Below are 21,758 nucleotides of genomic sequence, written 5' to 3'. Positions count from 1 at the left end.
ACGAGAGATAGAAAATAAATAAATACATAATCAAATAGAGATGAACAGTATAAGTAATTAAAACAGAGGGAGTAAGTAGGCGTGGTGGTGCACACTTGTAATCCCAGCACTCAGGAGGCTGGGGCAGGAAGATTGTGAGATTGAGGCTGGGGCAGGAAGATTGAGGCCAGCCTGGGCCTCAACAGTGAGATCCTGTTTCAAAAAAAACAAAAAAAAGATTAGAGTGAGAAACCACTTTAGGTACAGGAAGACTTTGAGATGGCAACATTTTAGAATAGACTGGAAGGATGAGTGTCTAAACCAACGTGAAAATAAGGCTCCAAGCAGAAGGGAAAGAGAACAAAAAGGTGCTGGATTAGGGGTAACCAAGACATGTTTAAAGAACCGTAAAGTCACAATGGCTGGAGGGTCACTAGTGGCTTACCACATCAAAGGTATAACTGGAGAAAGACAGAAAAGGTTGGGATGCAAATAAAATGCCATGGGCTGGTAGAGTGGCTCAAGCTGTAAAGTGCCTGCCTAGCAAGTGTGAAGCCCTGAGTTCAAATCCCAGTACCACATACACAGTTGGCAAATGAGAAGCCATTGGAAGGGGTGGTAAGGTCTAAGTTGGATTTTTATTTAACTAATTCATTTTTTTGCAGTGCTGGAGATCAAACCCATGGCCTTGCACATGATAGGCAAATGCTCTACCACTGAGCTATATTCCCAGTCCCCTGATTCAGTTGTTTGTTTGTTTGTTTGTTTGTTTTTAACTTCACTCTGGCTGTGGTGCAGAGCATGGCTTATCAAGGGCTCAGGGTAGAGATGGGAGACCAGTATGAAAAGCAGTGCACTAGCAAAGACAAGATGATGGTGGTGTGGATTGTGATGATACCTAATTCAGAGAAGACAAGCTATAACCCTTTAAAGAAATATTATCAATCAAAACCAAAACTAATGGAAATTATACCAAAAAAATAGAACTGACATATATTTATAATCTGCAGCTTTCTTATCCTAAAGTAATCAAGGTTTTGCCTTCAGTTTCCTTGGAAGGCACAGCTAACAAGAACATATTCTTTTGTCTGCCTTGAAAATTACCCTTTAAGCATCCTTCATTAATTTGCCCTTAGCTTGAGGCACAGAACTGAAGCAGAGCACCAGTCACTGCTATTTCCAGGTTGGATAGACAGTGAGCAGCCTAAAGTCTCAATCCTATACACCATGGCTAAAGTCTCAACAAACACACACACACAGACATTTCTTCTACCTTCCCCATGTAGAATAATACAGGCATAACATTACATACAGGAAGCCTCTTGGAAATTATTTTAACTATTACTTACTCTAGGGGAAAAAAAAAAAAATATATATATATATATATATACACATTTGTTGGTACTGGGGTTTGAATTCAGCAAGCCTCACACTTGCTAGGTAGATGCTTCTACCACTTGAGCCACTTCTCCAGCTAGAGCAAATCTAAAAAAAAGAGGGTTTTCTTCTCCAAATCACAGGACATTTTAGCATTATTATTACAAAAATAAAGTTAACATTTTTTCATGTGATGGTTAGGTGGTAGACATGGTGATGATTTAATGTTCAGAGTTCTTTTATAAACTTTGACAGCTTAAATAAAGCCCTATATCCTAATGGTTCAGAGTGAAGATTCTGGAATCAGACTGCCTGGACCCAAGTCCTGGCTTCTCCACTTACTGTAAAGGTTAGATAAAGTTACTTAACTTCAATAAGCCAGAATTTCTTCCATAAAATGGAAACTTGATAAGCTCCAAAGAATCTGAAATTGGTAAAATATAGTATGAAGTGTTTGTGAATGTGGGAGAGGGTCTCTAAGCCTTATCTCTTCCCAACCTCTAATTTCTCCATTATAACCTTACTCCTTCAGATCCCCTGCACCCCTCCTACACCCCTCAATACATAAGCACACTTTTAGGTAAGAGCTGCTTTCTCTGGAGAAAGTGGTATTTAACCACTGTAGGCATGTCACCTACTTAAACCTTTGTAATTTAGCACAGATTTGAGTATAAGGAATACAAGACTTAGTAAGGAAAGGCCCACACTGTCTAAAGATGGAGAACGGTTGAGCTGGGTTTGAGATAGATGGTGAATAAGGTTCATAAAATATCCTGAGTAAGTTTCCTTAAGTGCTGGCTTCTTCAACTGGCTCCCAGGCAGTATTTCCTGAATTGACACCAGGGGGTAGCAAAATCTCACTCTCTTGGCTCCTGAGCACTAGTTAGAAGGAAGCTGTCTGGTAGGAAAGAGGTCCATCTCTCCAGTTCTAACTGCTGGCAAGATGGTCACTGGGGTTTTGCTGGCCTAGATTCTTTTCTTCTTCTTTATTTTGAGGGCAGTACTGGAGTTTGAACTTAGGGTTTTGCCCTTGCTAGGTAGGCACTCTATCACTTGAGTTACACCTCCAGCCCTAAATTCTTTTTTGACACTGTGAAGCAGAGGGCTCTTCTCACCTCCGAAAAGAATGAAGTTTCTCTCCTTTTCCAGATCCAGCAGAGAGGAGAAAAGGTGGAGTTTAGCGTCCTGAGAAGGTGAGAGAAAAGCCTGTCACCTTGGTAGACAACCTTGCCTTCCCTCCCGATGTTCCAACAACTGTCCAGAGGCTCCGCCTCCCAGCCTCGTAGGACTTGGGTTCACAGCCAGACGTTAACGTCACTGCAGTGACACAAGCCTTCAAGCCCCTCTCTGGGGACTAGTTGGCTTTCCAATCTGTTCTAGAATGTCAACCCTTTGTAAGGGCCACCGTGCTACCGGGCTTCCGGGTGCAGGTTCAGAGGGGCGAGGCGTTCCTCTGCTGTGCCAATGCCTCCCTGGTGGGAGACACCCACCAGGCCTTCATTTCCCCTCCAGAACCCGTGGAGGATGCTCGAGGTTTGGTGATGGGATGGAGGTAGGGGGTGAGGCCAAAACTTTCTTTACTACTTACTACCCTCTGTCTACTTATCTACTATGTTAGATACTCGTCCCCATCACCAGGAGCCACTGCACAAGAAGGAAGGGTCTGGCATCCAGTACCGAATTGTGGGGTTTGACCGGGTAGCTTGTGCCTTCCTTTCTAGCTGAAGAGAGAGAGAGGGGATGCGATGGGAGAAGAACCATCGAGAACTCAGTACACGTGTAATCGTCCGTCGAAGTGCATAACCCTACAGAAGGACCCTGATCCGGGGACCCTAGCTCCTTCTGGCACTGTCCTGGCGGCGCCCCAAGCCTTCACCACTCTGTAATTCCGCTCCACACCCCCGCCTTCCCTAGGCAGCACAGAGGAGCCCATTGTAGTAGCCCGGAGGCTGGAGGCCTGAGGAGATGTTAGACAAGAAGGGCGGGCAAGCCCCCTTGACCTGGGGGTATCCCTAGATTTCCCGGCCCTCGGCCCTCGTCTCTACCCTAGGAGGACAAGGCCCTGGGCGTCTCTTGTGAGCCCCACGTCCTTCCAAAGTCTGGCAATCGAGGGTAGAAGAGTCTTAGGCAAGTTACGCACAAGGCTTCCCGCCGCCGGACAGCCCCAGTCCTAGACAGGGAACCCCAGGAAATTCACGCACGCCCCGCCTTTGGAGTGGCCCATGCAGAAGCTAAATTGATCCCACAGAGAACAAGGCGATGGCGGGAAAAGAGGGGAGTCCTCCGCGGGGCGGGCCTCGTGGGTCCGGGTCTGGGCTGCCCACTGGAGGGCGGGGCGGAGAAGTTAGAGGGCTTCAGGAGAGCGGGCGGATTGGCTGGGGACGTGTGCGGGAGCAGTGGAGAGCCTGCGGGCGAGAGGGAGCCTCTGCAAGGGGTCCCGCGTGGAGGCGGGGGCGGGCGCTGAAGGGCGGGGCGGGGAGGGGCGGCCGTCTCGGCCCTCCCTGGCGGGGCCCCGCGGCCTGGGAGCCGAGCGGGCCGAGCAGCCACCGCGGCCGGAGCTGTCCCCTAGCCAGACCCGGCGAGACTCGAGCGGCGGGAGGGAGGCGGTGGCGCGCTCGGCCCCGCCCGCCCGAGCGTCGGACGCGGCCCGGCGCCGAGCCATGGTGAGTCCCGCGTCGCACCCCATGTCCCCTCGGCCTTCGCGCAACTCGCTCCGGGCCACCAGCCCCCAGTCCTGTACCTCCTGCGCCAGCCTTGCGCTCGAGGGACTCTCCTTCCCATCCCCCCCTTTCTTCGATCTGTCTGCTCACTGGCTAGCCCTGTCCACACCATTACTCTTACCCTTCTTCCCCTCTTCCCCTGCCCCCTTCTCATCCTCCCGTTGGTCTTTCCCCTAATCCACACATCTCCCTCCTCCCTCCTGTCCGGACCGGTGCCTGCCTTTGCAGGGTCTTCCCTCCCCCTCCCAACCCCAGTTCTTACCCTCAGGAGACCTCAGTGGGTTGCTCTTACAGCAGCCCTAGAAGGGGCACTGCCTTGGGTCATGAGAACTGACCTGCCTGGAACCACCATTTTCCATCCCAGTCCCCAACCCCGTGAGGCGGGCCCACCCATCCGGCCCTGGGGGACCAGCCACAGCTGTGGCTGGGCCAGGGCCAGGAGCATGGTCGAAGAGGTAAATTCCCTCGGAGAAAAAGGCGCTGCTTCAGAGTAGTGGCTGGGAGTGGGGGGCTCACAGTACCAGGGGGCGTGACCTGCCTGAGCAGACCAGAGACTGTGGGCACGGGGAGTTGCCCGGGGCTCACGTTGCAGGGAACAGAGCACTGCTTCAGAGCCCTCCCGCTGCAGAAAAGGGGGAGAACGGACAGGAGCACTCCGAGTGAGGTAGAGGCCCCTGGAGCAGCACTGGAAGCCCACATCAACAGGAGAGAACACTTTTCCTGGAAACTTCCAGCCTAGAAGTACTCCTAAGAACACTGCAAGAGTACCCACTGCACGGGGGGCGCAGCCAAGGGGGCGCTCGCTGCAGAATAGAGGAGGGGGGAGAGGCCCTGCCGGGGGCGCTCACTGCAGGGAGTGGAGGAGGGGCCAAAGCGCTAAGGGGGCTGCTCCTCTGCGGAGGGAAAGACACCCCCTGATAAGGAGGTTGGAGCAAGAAGAAAGAGGAACCGAGCCAGGGACAGCTGACTCAGTCTCTCTGGTGTCCTCGTTGGTCCGGGCCGTCTGGAGGCCTGGTCTGGGCTCCCGGCCGCCGGCGCCCGCTCCAGACCCCTCCTCCCCTCCTGCCGCTGCTGTTTCCTGTGGCTGAGACTCTGGCTCAGCCATGAGCTCACCGCCCCTAATGGGTTGCAGCTGCCTCGCTGCTCAGGCTCTAACTCCCCCCTCCCCGCCTTGGATTGGAGGCCCACTCAGCCTCACCCCTGCCCCTCTCCCCCGAGCACAACACCCGCCGGTTCCCTGGAACACTGGGGGTCTGTCTGCTCGCCCACACACCTTGGGGCGGAGTGTGCGCGCTGACGCACTGAATGTCCGTCTCTGGAGTGGTTGCCCTAACTTCTCAGACCGCCGGGTCCGCGAACAACTCTGGCTAGAGGGACTTAATAAAATATGCAACTTTGTCTTGGAGCAAAAGCAGGAAATGCAGGCGGTGGGATGAGGACAGGCAGAGGGCTAGGTAAATGCAGCTTTGAGTACCCTCATGCCCATTTACAGCAAAGAAATCTGATAAAAGGAACTTCGGAGTCCATCTTGAAAGAGAAGTAAGCTTGCAAATAGCCCAAGGGACTGTGCTTAGGGTGTGGGATGGAGAATGATACCCCATTGATTTACTTAGGGAGGCGGGTCTGGATGAAGCTGGACTCCAGGTCGAAACTGGCAGAGAGAGGTCCCTATGGAATGAGAAAAGATTTCAGAGGAATGCATACCATCAGGGCCTCCTCCTCCCTTCCCCACAAGTTCCCTTTGTGCCTTTTTCCTCTTTTAAATGCCCCCACCCAATTCTTTGTAACTCAATCCCATAGGCTCTGGGAATGAGTGGTTGCTTCAAGACTGCTATAAAGATTCTATCCTCCTTCCCATCCATGGTCCATCTCTAGGACGCAGTTGTTTGTGGTTTGTGGTAACTCTACTTGAGATGGGGGCTCTATGGATTGGGGCACTGGGAGAAACGATTTGCAGGATGGCTGTGTGGAAGCCTCCTACCCCACAGCCCACCCTTCAGTTCTCCTCCAGTCCCCTGATGACCCAGGAGCCTGTCTCTTGTCTCCTGAAGAGGGCTATGCAGTCACTCCAATGCACAAACACCAAGAATAGCTCTGATCCAAGGCAGTGAAATTCTCCTTGGAATTCCAAAGCCAAGGTCTTGGAGCTTGAATGTGGAGCCCTGCTAGGCCTGTTGGCTGTGATGGCCCAACCTCACCCCCATCCTGGGCTCATTCAGCCAGCATTTCCTGAGTGCACACATTTTCTGCACACGTGATGGGGGCTCTGGGAGCATTAGCTGCCTCAACACAATGAAGTGCCCAAGGAGCCACACTTGTGTAATCTCCAGGGGTCCATAACCTGGTATTGTCTCTCCCAGGAGCCTGAGCCAGTGGAGGACTGTGTGCAGAGCACACTCGCTGCCTTATACCCGCCCTTTGAAGCCACAGCCCCCACCCTGTTGGGCCAGGTGTTCCAGGTGGTGGAGAGGACTTATCGGGAGGATGCGCTGAGGTACACGCTGGACTTCCTGGTACCAGCCAAGCACCTGCTTGCCAAGGTCCAGCAGGAAGCCTGTGTGAGTGGCTGTGCATCCCTGTTTTCTTTTGTTTTTGAGGCACTGGAGTTTGAACTCACGGTCTCATGCTTGCTAAGCAGGCACTCTTAGCACTTGAGCCACTCCACCAACCATGTTCATCCCTGTTTTGCCTCCCCTAAGTAAGAATCACCGCCCCACTTTAGCCGAGCTAGGCTCCTACCCAGAGAAGTAGCCTCCCCTATACTGATACCCACAGGGTCACTTAAGCCTTGCTTGCTGAGCTCCCACAGAATGTGACCCTCAGAGGTACTGAGCATCATATTAACAGCTACATGCACACTCATATTCTTTGAAATATTGACCCCTAACAAACAATCCCCAAGAAGACCCTGGCCTTCCAGAACCAATTGCAGATATTTCCCACTCATATGAATGTCTCAAGATACTCTCTCAGCCATGACTCAGCAGAGCTCTCCACTTCTACAGATACAATACTAAGAGTCTTTGATTCCTCCAAGACACTGGCATCTGCTGGCCAGGTCTTTGTAATGATTGGGTTTTTACCCTCCCACACATGGAACTAGATTCCCAGAGAAGCTTCCAACTACCAAAGGAAGCTGACGGGTTCTAATCCCTTCCTCTGTTACATGAACATCCCAAGATCTCCCTTCCCTCTGCCCTGGTGTTAAAGTCTACCAGGCATGAGGCCAGGACGGCCTCAAATAGACCCATTCTCCCTTACCCCCCTCCGCTGGTTTCTTCAGCAGAAGCCTGAATGCAGCCCCCACCTCTCTCCTCAGGCCCAGTACAGTGGATTCCTGTTCTTCCACGAGGGCTGGCCCCTCTGTCTGCACGAGCAGGTGGTGGTGCAGCTAGCAGCCCTGCCCTGGCAGCTGCTGCGCCCAGGAGACTTCTACCTACAGGTGGTGCCCTCAGCAGCCCAGTCACCTCGCCTGGCACTCAAATGTCTGGCCCCAGGGGGTGGGCGGGTGCAGGAGCTGCCTGTGCCCAGTGAGGCCTGTGCCTACCTATTCACACCTGAGTGGCTACAAGGCATCAACAAGGACCGGCCAACAGGTCGTCTCAGCACCTGCCTACTGTCTGCACCCTCTGGGATTCAGCGGCTGCCCTGGGCTGAGCTCATCTGCCCACGATTTGTGCAGAAAGGGGGCCTCATGGTTGGACATCGGCCAGGCACACTGCCCCCAGGACTGCCATCTGGACCCCCAGGGCTTCCCAGCCCTCCACTCTCTGAGGAGGTGCTAGGCACCCGGAGTCCTGGGGATGGGCACAATGCTCCTGCAGAAGGACCAGAGGGTGAGTACGTGGAGCTACTGGAGGTGACACTGCCTGCAAGGGGGAGCCCTACAGATGCTGAGGGCTCTTCAGGTCCCTCCAGGACCATGACAGTACCTACCCGCAAGAGTGCTGGAGGCAAGGGTCGGCACCGGAGACATCGGGCGTGGATGCACCAGAAGGGCCTGGGACCTCGGGACCAGGATGGGGCACGCCCGCCTGGCGAGGGGAGCAGCACTGGGTCTCCCCCAGGAGCTCAGGCTGTCCCGGAGGCAGCAGTACTGGAAGGGTCCGAGCCTCCAGCAGAGGCCCTGGGGGAAGCCTCTGAATCTTGCCCCCTTCAGCCAGGGGAGGCTGGGGGAGGAGCAGGCCAGGTGGCTGAAGGACCACCTGGTACTCCTCGGAGAACAGGCAAAGGAAACAGGAGAAAGAAACGAGCTGCAGGCAGAGGGGCTCTTATCCGAGGAGGAGACAGTGCCCCATTCAGCCCTGAGGACAAGGAAGAGACTAGACACCAGGAAGCCCTTGTCAATCTGCCCTCACCAAATAAACATGAGCTTCCAGAAGGCAGCCTGGTTAAGGAGAATGAAAGCTCTGAAAAGCCAGAATCTGAGCCAAAACAGGAGCTCATACTATCTGAAGAAAAAGAGCCTGGATCCCTAGAAGCCTGTGGGCCTTCAGAAGAGGGGGCCAGAGAGAGAGAACCCCAAGAGGGTTCACGCCTGGCGTGTACAGCAGGTGAGATGACACTGAGGCCCAGGGGCAAGGGCCAGGACAGGTTGGGCCTGGGGAAGTGGGTGGAGAAGCAAGGGTTAGGCCGGGAGCAGAACAGCCAGACCCACCCTCACTTCAGCCTGTAGCTCTATCTGTGTCTGTGCAGGATCTGCAGGCCCAGAGGCACTCCTGTCTGACCCCCCAACACAGCCCCTGGAGACAGTGCAGGAAGTAAAAGGAGACAGCACCCCAGAAGAGGCCCCTCCAGCCTCCACCTCTGACAGCCCTGATGTAGCTTGGGACTTGATGGCATCTGGATTCTTCGTTCTGACTGGTCAGTGGGTAAAGGGAAGGGGCTTGGGGAAAGAGGAGCAGTTGAGATGGGCTTAGGAAGAAGCAAGGGTGGAAGGGAGGTAGCCAAGGACTGCTCCCAGCCAGGACAGCCTGGCCATTTTATGTCTTCAGGAGGGGTGGACCAGAGTGGACGAGCTCTGCTGACCATTACCCCACCATGCACTCCCGAGGAGCCCCCACCCTCCCAAGACACTCTGAATGCTGCACTTCACTACCTCCACGCACTTCTCAGGTAACTGCCACCTGCCTTGGTACCCTGGATTAGCCTTCCAAGTCATGAGGACCGAATCTCCTTGGGCACTGACCTTCTGACCTCTAGGATACCTCCTCCTCCAACCCTCAGATTTTTAAGCTACTGACCTCTGACCTCACTGGCCCGTAACTTCCAGGATATCTTCACTGATCCTCAAAATGACACTCAACAGTGATGACCCACAACATGACCTGGGTCATCAGGACATTGATTCAATCATTCAATACCAAGTACCTATTAGGCACCATCCTACAGGCTGGCATTGGATCGTACCATTCCAAACCACAGAATTCTTTCCAGGCCTTAGCCCCTTGACTCCATAGCCGTGTGAATATAGGTTCTGGATTGCTAGGCCACCACCTCTTAGACAAATATCCCAGATGTTGGCCCTTTGTCCATTGCTTCCCAGATATACCAGGCACTGACTTGTCCTGACAACTCAACACTAAATCAGACTCTGTGCCTCTGCCCTGACCTCTCTGCTATCTATCCAGTACACACACTGCATCTTCTTTGGCTCTCCCTTCCCCCACAGGCCTGATCTACAGTTACTGGGGCTGTCTGTCCTGCTCGACCTTCGCAAGGCGCCCCCACTGCCTCCAGCACTCATGCCCGTCCTGAGTCAACTTCAGGTAACCATCCCTTTCAGGCAGGCTGTTTCCCTAGATCCTCACTCTACTCTAGTGGCCATTCCTAGGCTACCCAAGTGCCCACTGATGAGGGCTGTTCTCTGCCCTCAGGATTCAGGAGACCCTCCCCTCATTCAGCGGCTGCTGATTCTCGTCCATGGTGCCCCTCGTACTGAACTCTGTGGATTTCAGGTTTGAGCCACTCACTCCTACCTAGTCCATCATCAGTAGTGGAGAGAGGAAAAGAGGCTGGCTGGTGACCCAGACTGCTCTATGAATTCCTGGGTGCCCAGGCAGAAACCCTATGCCTTCACATATCTGCAGGGTGCTGAGCTTCTGTCAGAGAATGATCTGAAAAGAGTTGCCAAGCCAGAGGAGCTACAGTGGAACTTGGGAGGTCACAGGGACCCCTCTCCCAGCCATTGGGTAGAGATACATCAGGTGAGCTTCCCCTCTACCACACAGGACCCTGGGAGCCAGGAATGACCCAGCTGAGGAATTCTAGGGGAGAGGACAGATTCAAGACATGACCATAGGATTGGGAAGAAGTGCTTTTCATTCCATTCAATTCTGAAAATATTTATTGCTCACCAACCATAAACAAAATATTGTACATTGCACAACAAGCTATTGGGGAGGCATGAGAGGAGTATGTTAAATTCTTAATATGGCATTAAGTAACCTATGTTTTGATGGGAGATTAAGTCATGAAACAACTTATTAGAGAAGAATGTAAGATAATATTAGGTTTCTGGAAAAAGCTGAGAACTGAAAGGTTGATTTTTGTTCCATGAAGCCTTGGACAAGTTACTTTACCTCACTTCCAGAAATGGTACTTTTTCTATAACTACTACCTACATCAGTATCTGGGCCTCAGGACCCTCATCTGGAAAGTGCAGCAATTGTGCTGTCATCTCTAAAGGCCCAGCACTTCCACGACCCTATGAGTTTAAGTGCTGTGAGTATTCAGGAATAGGGGAATAAACGTAATCCAAGCCCAGTATGAGCAGCAGGTTTGCAACAGTTTATGTTATATATCAAAAGAAGTGAGCCCGAAAAGCAGAAAGGAGAGTTTGGCAGGATAAAGGCCCAATGCAAACAGAGGAAAAGGAAACTCACATTTACTAAGCTGTACAATGTGCCAGGCCCATGCCAGGTGCTGGGCTGGTATCATTTCTTTAAAACTCACAAAATCCTCTTGTACTTCCAACTTTACAGCTAAGGAAAATGAGGTGCAGGTTTTCTGGACCTGAATTAGTGTCATACAATTAGTAAGCAACCAAGTCGGTCACTGAGCCCAGCATTCCTATCTTAAAAGTGTCCAGTGTTGCCCCACCCTCACCCTAGGGCTTTTCTTCCTTGTCCTAAACCCTGACCCTCAACTCCACTTTGCCTGTGGGTTTCAGGAAGTGGCCAGGCTATGCAGCCTGTGCCGAGGTGTGCTAGGCTCTGTACGGCAAGCCATTGAGGAGCTTGAGGGAGCAGCAGAGCCAGAAGGAGAGGTATGAAGAGAGATGGGGCAGTGAGGGATGGGATAGGGATGGCACTGACCTGTCCAGTGGAGCCCCAACAGTCTATTGCTCCCTGTCCCCAGGAGGTGGGGGGAATGCCGGAGCCCCTTCAGAAGGTGCTGGCAGACCCTCGGCTGACAGCACTACAGAGGGATGGAGGAGCCATCCTGATGAGGCTGCGCTCCACCCACAGCAGCAAGTATGAGAGCTGGGCGTGCAGAGGCATTAGGAGTGGGAGGGTGAGAAGGCAGAGGGCTGCAGCAAACCCAAGCTGCCAGAGCTTTCTTACTGTACATATATGTGGGCAGAATGTCAGGCTTTTGCACTTACAGCCTTCACAATATCCCTGTGTTCTAGTTACAACTACAAAATGATGATTTGTAGGATCAGAAATGTTAAATATCTTGGGCAATCTAATTCAATAAATGGAGTTAGGGTTCAAATCCACACAGTCTGAGTCTGGCCCATGCTCTGATCCACAATGCTGGGGGTTCAGAGACAGAATTGAGGGACTTGACAAGGTCATAGGTTCATTCCCACCCTTCCTTCCCCAGGTTGGAGGGCCCAGGCCCAGCCATGCTATACCAGGAGGTGGATGAGGCCATCCACCAGCTCGTACGCCTCTCCAACCTACACGTGCAGCAGCAGGAGCAGCGGCAACGCCTGCACCAACTCCAGCAGGTGAGTGGGACCCCGTGCTGCCCCTACTTAGCCTGGAGCCTGGCCTTGGTACCCCTTCTCTGCTGATGCTTTGCGTTAATGGTTTTCTTCCAGCCTGACTGAACTCTCCTCACCTCCCCTGCAGGATGGTCATAGTAAGTGTGAGATTTAACAAGAGGGCAGGAGCCTCTCAGCATCAGCAAAGAAGAGAGGCCCATCTTGCCTCTATTTGTGTTTGATCAGGGATCCCTAGAGATTGTCAAAGATGCTCTGTCCCCCAGAGGATTCTGGAAAGAGCTGCCTGACTCTGGAGTGCCTATCTCCTTAGCATAAATAGGTATCTATTGATACTGACTCTTCAGCTACACTGTCACAAGTGCTACCTCAACTGGCAAACTGGAGGCTGGAAAGGCCCTAACTTCACCTTGGAAGGAGAGGACATTTGAAGCCCCTAAGAGCAACCACAGGCCTCATTGTGGGAAAGATTCAGGAATAAAACTGGCTTCTTCGAACCTTGATTCTTCTCTCCTGGGGTTAAGAACCCCATAAGGATTTGCTCTCCACCATATCATATAGGGTAAAGGGGGCTTTGAAATCTAGATGTTCCTCCTTAGCCCCAGGCATGTTGAGTGCACACCTCATGGATCAGGGGAAGGGTCACCTGGGGTCAAGGCTAAAGGGGAGTCAAGGCTTTTTGTTTCTCGGGATTGTTGCAAGAAACAACAATCCTCTATTCCAGTATCCAAGGGTCATCTCCTACTGTTTGCTTGTTTTCCTACTAGCTGGCCCTCTCCACTTAAAACCCTGTTGAAGGGCTTAGCTTGGGTTCTAGCTCTGCCACTTGTAAGATATTGGACAAGTTATGAAGCTTCTTTGAGTTCCCAAGTCGTCATCTGTATAATGGGTATGGTAATAATTAACATTTGTTAATTGTTTGTTTAGGATGATCAGCAAAGAATCTATAAACGTGATTATTGTTGGCACTGACTGTTAGCAACATTCTCAGACTTCTTGTCCTCAGGCTGCCCCATCCCAGCTTCTCCCTTTTCTTCAGAGAAATAAATTACCATCTCTTTTTGGTCAAACATCTCAGAGCAAGCATGAGAGTTCCTATAACCTCATAATAGGCAACCAGAGCCAGCCACACATTCATTCTTACACACGTAACCACCTCTGGGTTATCTCCAGGCCTGGTGCCTGGGACCCTTGCCTAGCAGTCCAGTGTCAGGGCACAGTAAGTGTGAAGTTTCTCCTGGCCCTCAGTTACCCAGCTGACCCACATCCTGCCTTTGGTTCGCCAGACTTATCCATTTCATCATCTCAGCCTAGCCCTGACTCTAAACCCCTCCCTGTGGATGGGGGTAGTAGAGCTGGAGCTAAATTCAGGTCACTTCATGGTCTTCTCTTTCATGGGCCCCTGCTTCCCTGCTCCGTCTGCTTCAGGTGTTGCAGTGGCTCTCAGGCCCAGGGGAGGAGCAGCTGGCCAGCTTCACTGTGCTTGGGGAATCCCTGTCTACACTGCAGGAGACAGAGCTGCGATTCCGGGCTTTCAGCACTGAAGTTCAGGTGAGAAGGAAAAGAGGCTTGTGAGTAGGCTAACTGGGAGAGAAACCCAGGCCTGAGCACAGCCTCCCTTTTCCAGGAGCGCCTGGCCCAGGCCCGGGAGGCCTTGGCTCTGGAGGAGGACACTGTTTCCCAGAAGGCCGTGGATGTCTTTGAACAGCGCCTGGAGCAGGTTGAGAGTGGCCTCCATCGGGCCCTGCGGCTGCAACGCTTCTTCCAGCAGGTGTGTACAGAGCCTCCGCCTTCTGTATCGCCATTTCCTCACTTTAGCCTTGAAGGGCTGATTGGGTAAATCATTAAAAGCAGGGGTGACTGGGCATGGTGGTGCACACTTATAATCCTCAGATCACAAGTTCAAGGCCAGCATGGGCAAAAAGGTATTGAGACCCTGTCCCAAAATCAAAGTAAACAGAGAGCTACTTCCATAAATTAATACCCAATGTATATTCACTATATTGGTGTACTTATTAAGGGACAGAGATCAGCTTCAAATACTTGAAAAACAATTTGCAAGCCTTGCAAAGTAGCACTGACTTACCTAGTGCAAATAATCAACCTATATTTTCATAATTCTATGTGTATTTTTATTTTGAATAAACTGAAAGTAGTTTAAAAAATGAACTGGGGTGTGGCTCTCAAGTGGCAGAGCAGTTGCCTGGGTTCATCCCCAGTACCTTAAAAAGAAGAAAGCAGGGACTAGGGAGCCAGTCTCCTTGGCTTTGACTGTTAGTTTGGCCTCCTACTTGCTGAATGACCTGCAACAGGAACTAAACCTGAATGTGCCTCCATCAGCATCTACCTCTCAAGGATGCTGAAGCTATCTAAAAGCACTCAGTTCCAGCCTGCCACTTACACTCTCTGTCTAAATACTAACTATACCTGGCTCCTCTGTCGTTCATACCATCTCTAAGTGACCTGGTTAGGCAGCGTTGCTGGTACAGTAAGAAGATAGAGCGTGATAGGTATTGAGGAACCATGGGCAAGAGGCTAAGTAAGAGCTGTTGTCAGATGCATTTGGGGGTGGCACAGGTCCTCACCCTTTCTCTCCCATCTCCATCCCCTTTGGCTTTGTAGGCACATGAGTGGGTGGATGAGGGCTTCGCTCGGCTAGCAGTAGCTGGGCTGGGTCGTGAGGCCGTGCTGGCAGCCCTAGCCCTACGGCGAGCCCCAGAGCCCAGTGCCGGCACCTTCCAAGAGATGCGGGCCCTGGCCCTGGACCTGGGCAGTCCAGCAGCCCTGCGAGAATGGGGTCACTGCCGGGCTCGCTGCCAAGAGCTGGAAAGGAGGATCCAGCAACAGCTGGGAGAGGAAGCCAGTCCTCGGGGCCACCGGCGACAACGGACAGACAGTGCCAGCAGTGCAGGGACCCAGTGGGGCTCTCACAGCCCCTCACCCAGCCTCAGCTCCCTGCTGCTCCCCACCAGCCCTGGGCCATGGGCAGCCCCATCCCATTGTTCCCTAGCCCCATGTGGGGAGGATTACGAGGATGAGGGCCCTGAACTTGCTCCAGAAGCAAATGGCAGGCCCCCAAGGACTGTGCTGATCCGAGGCCTGGAAGTCACCAGTACCGAGGTGGTAGACAGGACATGCTCACCACGGGAACATGTGCTGCTGGGCCGGGCTGGGGGGCCAGATGGCCCCTGGGGAATAGGCACCCCCCAGATGGAACGCAAACGAAGCATCAGGTGAGAACTCAGCTGGATTAATGCCCAAGAGGCAGACCCAACTATCCAGCAGTTAAAGAAGATGACATTGTTGGGGGTAGGGGCTTCATTCCATGCCCAGGTGACACTTCTGCTGCTCTGATTGTCCCTGCAGTGCCCAGCAGCGTCTGGTGTCTGAACTGATTGCCTGTGAACAAGAGTATGTGACCATTCTGAGTGAGCCGGCACCGCCACCCGGGCCTGAGCTGACTCCTGAGCTTAGGGGCACCTGGGCCGCTGCCCTGAGTGCCCGGGAGAGGCTTCGCAGCTTCCATCGGACACACTTTCTGCGGGAGCTTCAGGGCTGCGCCACCCACCCCCTGCGCATCGGGGCCTGCTTCCTTCGCCATGTGAGTGACCCTCTAAAATTCCTTCCAAGTCCGCTCCCTTTCCATCCACCTGGCCCTGCTCAACATTCACTGCCCCCCTTCTCCATGAGAGGTCCAGCACTCTGGAGCCCAGCCCTGCTCTCTGGGTCCCTCTCACTCTACTAACCTTTGTCCTCAAGTGCTGCCTGGACTTCACCCTGTCCACAGGGAACCCTTCACTCCCTGGCAGGCTGAATGCTCCCTGGTGACCTGTTCCTCCTTTGGGCTGCAGTGAGGATGATGAGGGGAAAGGAACGGTTTGTCTGCAGAGGCCTCACCAGGGATGCCTTACCTCTTCTTTACTGGTGCAGGGGGACCAGTTCAACCTCTATGCCCAGTTCGTGAAGCACCGACACAAACTGGAGAATGGTCTAGCTGTGCTCAGTCCCCCGGCCAAGGTAAAATTTTCTCTAACCCTCATGAGAAGAGAAGAAAAGCAGGAAAGACCTAAAACCCACTCTACCCTGAACTCCCTCAAGGAAGAAAGTTTAACTAGATGTGTTCAGGAATATCTCCTACCAATAATATCCTAGCATATCAACTCCCAGAATTGGACTGGGAGCCAGATGAGGCTGGGTTCTTTTCTAGGTCCCCACCTAAGGGAGCTTAGGCAAGACTCTTGACTCCTCTAGGCCTCTGCTTTATTATTATTATTATTATTATTATTATTATATTTTGGTAGCACTGAGGTTTGAACTCGGCCTCAATGCTTGCTAGGCAGGTGCTCTACCACTTGAACCACTCCACCAGTCCTTTTTGTGTTGGGTATTTTCTATACTTGTTGATGAGGGCAGTTTTCACCGTCCAACTCACAGGGAGCTCTGAGAACCAAAGAATTCATGTCAAAAGATGTGAAAGTGATTTCAAAAGCTAAAACCCTGCATATGGGTTTATTACTTGGGTTCCTCTCCCTCTCCCTTCTGGATGCACAGGATGGTTGCATCTCCTACAGGCCCCCTGTCTGCTTGCTTTCTAGAGGGAAGGGTTTTGCCTTACCTTTGGCAGTATCTGATCTTCCTCTACACCCATAAGCTTGGACCCAGCCTACCCCCAGAACTTGGCCCTCACAGGCTCCAGCCCCTCCCCTCATCATCTGTCTTCCCTGCCCTAGGGCTCCATGGAAGGTGGACCCTGCCTGCCCCGGGCTCTGCAGCAGCCACTGGAGCAGCTGGCTCATTATGGGAGGTTCTTGGAGGAGCTCCTGCGGGAAGCTGGGCCTGAGCTGAGTTCTGAGCGCCAGGCCCTTGCAGCTGCTATACAGTTGCTCCGGGAACAAGAGGCCCGTGGCAGAGATCTGCTAGCTGTGGAGGCAGTGCGAGGCTGTGAGGTAAGGTCCTGGCTTCAGTCACTTCTGCTCAAACCCTTTGGTCTCAGAAGCAGTGTAGGCTGTTGATGAGAGAACCAGACTCAAGGTCTGAGGGTCCTGAGCTCTAACAGAATGGGTGATCTTCATTGAACCACTGAACCGAATTTGGCTCTTCGTTTCCTCATTTGTAAATAAAGAAGTATGTCCTGCCCAATGTTCATGTTTCTACTACATCTGCCTTATGCACTCCTAGTCCTTTCCTAATCTTAACCTTTCCTATCTGCTACTCTACATTTCTGCCTACATCTCAGGACCCAATGAATACCTTATTCTCTGTCCTCTCCCCAGTCATTTGGTTCCAGAACAGGTTGGAATCTTGCTTCCTCTAGGACAGACCTATCTCAGTTCTTTCCTAGTTCTCTTCCTAGGTCCCCAAATATGCAAAGACTTCCCTATGAGAGGCTGTGAGCCCTACTATACAGTCAGTGTACCTTCCCATCTTCAGAGCAGGACAGTGCTGCTAGACAAGTGTGCTAGGCATGGTGACCGATGGATGAATTCTAGGCTGAGAACTCCCCTCGTTTCAAACTCCCCTCAATTCCTGACTCTGCCTGAGGATCAGTGCCTCAGGGCCCTTGCCCTGTAAATCTGTTTTTACTCCCCATGAAATGCATACAAGTGGCTTCTGGGCCAACAACCTTTCCTTTTCCTTTCCCCAGATAGATCTGAAGGAGCAGGGACAGCTCTTGCATCGGGATCCTTTCACTGTCATCTGTGGCCGGAAGAAGTGCCTTCGCCATGTCTTTCTCTTTGAGCATCTGCTCCTGTTCAGCAAGCTCAAGGGCTCCGAGGGGGGTTCAGAGACCTTTGTTTACAAGCAGGCTTTTAAGGTACATTGCCTACAGTATGTATGTGGGAGAAGGAGGTATTCCTACTCTTGTTGAGAACTCAGAATGTTCTGGAACATCAACCCCAAACCAGGTTCAGAATCTACATCATCTAAACAGGCTTTGGCCCATAATCAGTCATCAAGTTAGAGTGTCGGGTGATGACAGAAGTCCCTGTGATTGGTCTGCTCCATGGGGTTTTCCCTCTAGTCCATGCATTAGGAGGCATTTCAAGGCAAAATGGAAGAGGACCTTACCCATTAGGAACACACGCTTCTTTTTAGCTAGAGGTGATCCTGGGGCATGAGGAGAAAGGGGACTATATGTTTCTTAATTTGACAGAACTCAAGAGGGAGCCCTTGCTTTAGGGAGCCAACAAGATAGCCATCCATAGTAACCTATGGTCCTGTGGGCAGGCAATGCAGAGTGGTTCTAAAGGTTCCTAAACTCTGTCCTCGTACACTAGATCCAGCTCTTCAGAGTAAAAGGCCTACCTCTGGAACAACAAAGATATGGGTTTGAATCCTAACTAATAATCTGTAAGCCCTTGGGCAAGATGCTGCATGTCTCTCAGCCTCATTTCCCTGTCCATAAATTATGGTGAAGGCTACACGTACCTGATAGGTGTCAGGAAAATTTTTACTAAGCATCTACCAGATGCTCGGCCAGGTGTAGCGCTTGCCCACATGGTCCCCCCTCACCAGGACTATTTTGTCTTCATCCACTCCCCTCCATCCTCCCTCAGACTGCTGACATGGGGCTGACTGAAAACATCGGGGACAGTGGGCTGTGTTTTGAGCTGTGGTTTCGGCGGCGGCGTGCACGAGAGGCATACACTCTGCAGGCAACCTCCCCAGAGATCAAACTGAAGTGGACGAGTTCTATTGCCCAGCTGCTGTGGAGACAGGCAGCCCACAACAAGGGTACTGGGCAAGCAGGGAGGGTGTACTTGGAATCAGGGTTACGGTAGGCGGTTTTCTGGAAAGCATAGGGATTACTTGGGAAAATGGTATAGGATGAAGAAAATATGATTTAAGATTCAAGATCTGCTAAAGAGAAATTGTTGAGATAGAAATTTGCCTAAGGTATACCAAATGGGAAGAAAGCTAGGTTTCAAGGGAGCTCTTGCTGGGCAAGCAAATGGCTGGGCAAAAGAACGTGAGAGACTGTTCACTTGATTTGGGATTGAGAACTGGTGCTCCTTACTTGCTATGTAACCCAGACTAGTATTTTCTGTTGGTTGTTTTGGTTTTCGAGGTTTTGTTGTTTTTATTTATTTATTTTAATTTTCTGAACTACATTCTACACATTTGAAAAATGCAATACTGGTATCTCATGTTAGTGTGATAGAGGAGAATTAAGTAAGGTGACATGTATAGAAGGAGTTTAAGATATGTTAAAAATCTGAGTTTTGCTCTTAACACCTAAGATAGATGGAAGCTGAGCATTAAAAGAAAAGTCAGGTGCCTGGGATCCAAGTGGGCAGGATGTGACAGATAGGACAAAAAGACATAAATCTGAGGAAGAAGTCAAGGACTACTGTCACTATCCATGTCATGATGGTCAATGGGAAGAATAATGAGATGCCAGAGCAATGAGGAAGGAATGAGAGTTGGGAAGGAGAAAAAGAAGAGTCAATGTGATGTGTTAGAGCTGGAGCCAAGGACTGCTAGAGGAGGTTGCTAACAGGGTCTCTGTTCCATAGAGCTCCGAGTACAGCAGATGGTCTCCATGGGCATTGGGAACAAACCCTTCCTGGACATCAAAGCTCTCGGGGAGCGGACACTGAGTGCCCTGCTCACTGGAAGAGGTGAGGACCAGGGTGCTGGGGGTGTCGCCAGAGGTCAGACCTTGACTAATGGTGGAAGCACAAGGTAGGGGGAACATGATGGAAAGTCAGGAAGGGTCTCCAAAATCTGTGGGGCTGACTGGGAGCCCTTGGTGAGACTAAGAGTTGTTCCGGGGAGCCAGGAGGGTTTTCCCACACCAGCACCCCACCACCACCCCCACTCCCCACTCTCTACAGCCGCCCGCACCCGGGCCTCGGTGGCCGTGTCATCCTTTGAGCATGCCGGCCCCTCCCTTCCCGGTCTTTCACCGGGAGCCTGCTCCCTGCCTGCCCGCGTCGAGGAGGAGGCCTGGGATCTGGACGTCAAGCAAATTTCCCTGGGTGAGGCACCTCTCAAGGGGTGGCTCCCAACAGCTGGGTCACCATGGTGATGTTCAGGCTGCCCACTGCTGAGCAATTCCTTTTCCTAGCCAAGTAGCCCAGTTGCCATGACAACCACATACAGCTTCCCCATTGCTAAAAGAGCCTTCCATCTGGTTGCTAGGGTGATGCTTACAGCAGCCTTTTGCTAAGAAGCACTTCCTCTGTACCTCTCTCTCTCTCTCTCTCTCTCTCTCTCTAGCTCTCCTTGAGTTTCTATGGAAACTGCCTCAGCTTCCTGTTGTATCCTCCTGGTTCACCACGGCAATCCTTATAGTTTCCTGTCGCTTCTTCCCTGGTTGCTCTAATGATGCTGCTGACAATTTCCTGCCTCTTGGTAGGGGGGTTCTCTTGCAACTGGATTGCTATGGTTGACTCACAGCTTCCTGTTGCTATGGAGCTTTTCCTTCCCTGATGGAGCAGCATGGTTGCTTAAGGTAATCTGGAGGGGTTCTATACCCTGCTCTCATCCGAGCTTCCCCTCTAGCCCCAGAAACACTTGACTCTTCTGGAGATGTATCCCCAGGACCAAGACACAGCCCCAGCGTGCAACCCCCCCACCCTGGGAGCAGCACTCCCACTCTGGCCAGTGGAGGGACCTTAGGGTTATCCTGGCAGGTAAGCCCCTGAAATGAGGCTGGGTTTCTTTGGTCACTTTCTGGGGGGGCTTCTCTGATCATTCAATTCATTGAGGGCAGAGGAACCAGTGACGTTAGGCTGCCAGCTGAGACTACAGATCAGATTTATTGTCCAGTCTGCCTTTCTCCTGGCTCAGGCCTGGATAAGTGAGATCAAGCTAAAAGGCAAAAAAAAGTCTTCATAAAAGCAGCAGACTTGGGAAAGAGACTCAGACAGGGAATGTGTCTCTCAATTCACTACAGTTTCTGTGTCCTCAGAGTCATGCCCGAGCCCTGAGTGACCCCACGACGCCTCTGTGACCTAGGTGAGTCAATGCCCCTTTCTACAGCATCCAGTACACCTTCCGTCTTCCCTCCTGCAAGTACCTTCTTTCCTGACCTCAGCTGCTTGGGAGTCAGCTTCCTCCCTCTCCCAACCATCTTCTTCTTCTCTCCTGGCTTCTAGAGAAGATCCAGAACTTGGCTGCTGCCTCTCCTCTCAGCATATTTTAGGCTGGGATGCCAGTGGGACATAATGGAGGACTAGGAGAACTCTGAATTCCTTCCCTCCACTTCCTGGACACAGGAGGGCTAAGGACCAGAGCATCCCCCAGCTACTGCTATCTCTAGCTCTCCCCTGCTTGGTGCCTTCTGCTGCAGGAACACAGTGGCCACACTTGCTTGCCTTCATACCCTGGAGACAGGGAAATATGCCTCTTCCAGTCCTTACCCATCCTGCACCACTGCACAGCCCCAGGACATGGCTCTGCTGGCAGCCTGTTTCACCTTTCCCATCCTCTGGCTCTCCCAGAGAAGACTCACCTTTGCCAGGTCAAGTGGAGTTCCTGGTGACCCCATTGTGGGGTGTCATGGAAAATGGGAGTTATGCAAACCGTAAAAGGAGAGTAGGGTGGGAACTGCAAACTTTATTTATGTAATTACTATTATTATACTATTGTTATATTAAACGTATTTACTCACACTTTGCCTCCTTGGAGCCACTGCTCTGGATTACAGCGTCTCAATTAACTTAAGCAATTCCCCTCAACCAGTAACTAGAACACAGAAAGTAAATCAAGGCTGGAAGGTAGCC

General features: G+C 51.9%; 1 protein-coding gene and 1 long non-coding RNA gene across 9 annotated transcripts in view; one reads left to right on the top strand and one right to left on the bottom strand.

Annotated features, from left to right (window-relative positions):
- LOC141421625 (uncharacterized) overlaps positions 1-4,443 on the bottom strand; it is a 23,259-nt gene extending 18,816 nt beyond the window's left edge. The window contains exons 1-2 of the long non-coding RNA XR_012446245.1: positions 4,339-4,443; positions 2,472-2,541 (exon numbers count right to left, since the gene is read on the bottom strand). This is a non-coding gene — a long non-coding RNA (uncharacterized lncRNA). The remainder of the gene's footprint in view (positions 1-2,471; positions 2,542-4,338) is intronic.
- Arhgef40 (Rho guanine nucleotide exchange factor 40) lies at positions 3,839-21,647 on the top strand. Of its 8 annotated transcripts, none has more exons than XM_074068440.1 (24): positions 3,839-4,019; positions 6,437-6,634; positions 7,396-8,629; positions 8,772-8,939; positions 9,071-9,191; positions 9,748-9,844; positions 9,953-10,033; positions 10,166-10,282; positions 11,248-11,343; positions 11,415-11,551; positions 11,907-12,033; positions 13,456-13,578; positions 13,655-13,798; positions 14,650-15,260; positions 15,394-15,628; positions 15,958-16,044; positions 16,758-16,973; positions 17,672-17,842; positions 18,585-18,762; positions 19,545-19,649; positions 19,866-20,009; positions 20,536-20,666; positions 20,945-20,991; positions 21,132-21,647. In XM_074068440.1, the coding sequence occupies exons 1-23, from the start codon at positions 4,017-4,019 to the stop codon at positions 20,984-20,986; spliced, it is 4,566 nt and encodes a 1,521-aa protein (XP_073924541.1). In that variant the 5' UTR covers positions 3,839-4,016; the 3' UTR covers positions 20,987-20,991; positions 21,132-21,647. The 8 variants fall into 8 exon arrangements, with proteins under 8 accessions (XP_073924541.1, XP_073924544.1, XP_020026155.2 ...); XM_020170566.2 differs by lacking the exon at positions 3,839-4,019 and adding an exon at positions 4,399-4,531 and having other exon boundaries at positions 11,436-11,551; XM_074068439.1 differs by lacking the exon at positions 3,839-4,019 and adding an exon at positions 4,399-4,531 and having other exon boundaries at positions 21,326-21,647.
- The last annotated feature ends 111 nt before the right edge of the window (positions 21,648-21,758 follow it).

Source organism: Castor canadensis, chromosome 3, assembly GCF_047511655.1.
Source record: "Castor canadensis chromosome 3, mCasCan1.hap1v2, whole genome shotgun sequence".
Classification (NCBI taxonomy): domain Eukaryota; kingdom Metazoa; phylum Chordata; class Mammalia; order Rodentia; family Castoridae; genus Castor; species Castor canadensis.
The sequence above is the reverse complement of the archived record's forward strand: the minus strand, read 5'-3'. Positions and strand labels throughout refer to the sequence as shown.

Excerpts from the sequence above, each read along its gene's own strand:
- Arhgef40 (XM_074068439.1), top strand. The coding sequence starts at position 4,400 with ATGAGAACTGACCTGCCTGGAACCACCATTTTCCATCCCAGTCCCCAA. Across the intron at positions 9,845-9,952 it reads CCGTCCTGAGTCAACTTCAG|GATTCAGGAGACCCTCCCCT; the intron begins GTAACCATCCCT and ends CTCTGCCCTCAG. Across the intron at positions 17,843-18,584 it reads TTTACAAGCAGGCTTTTAAG|ACTGCTGACATGGGGCTGAC; the intron begins GTACATTGCCTA and ends ATCCTCCCTCAG.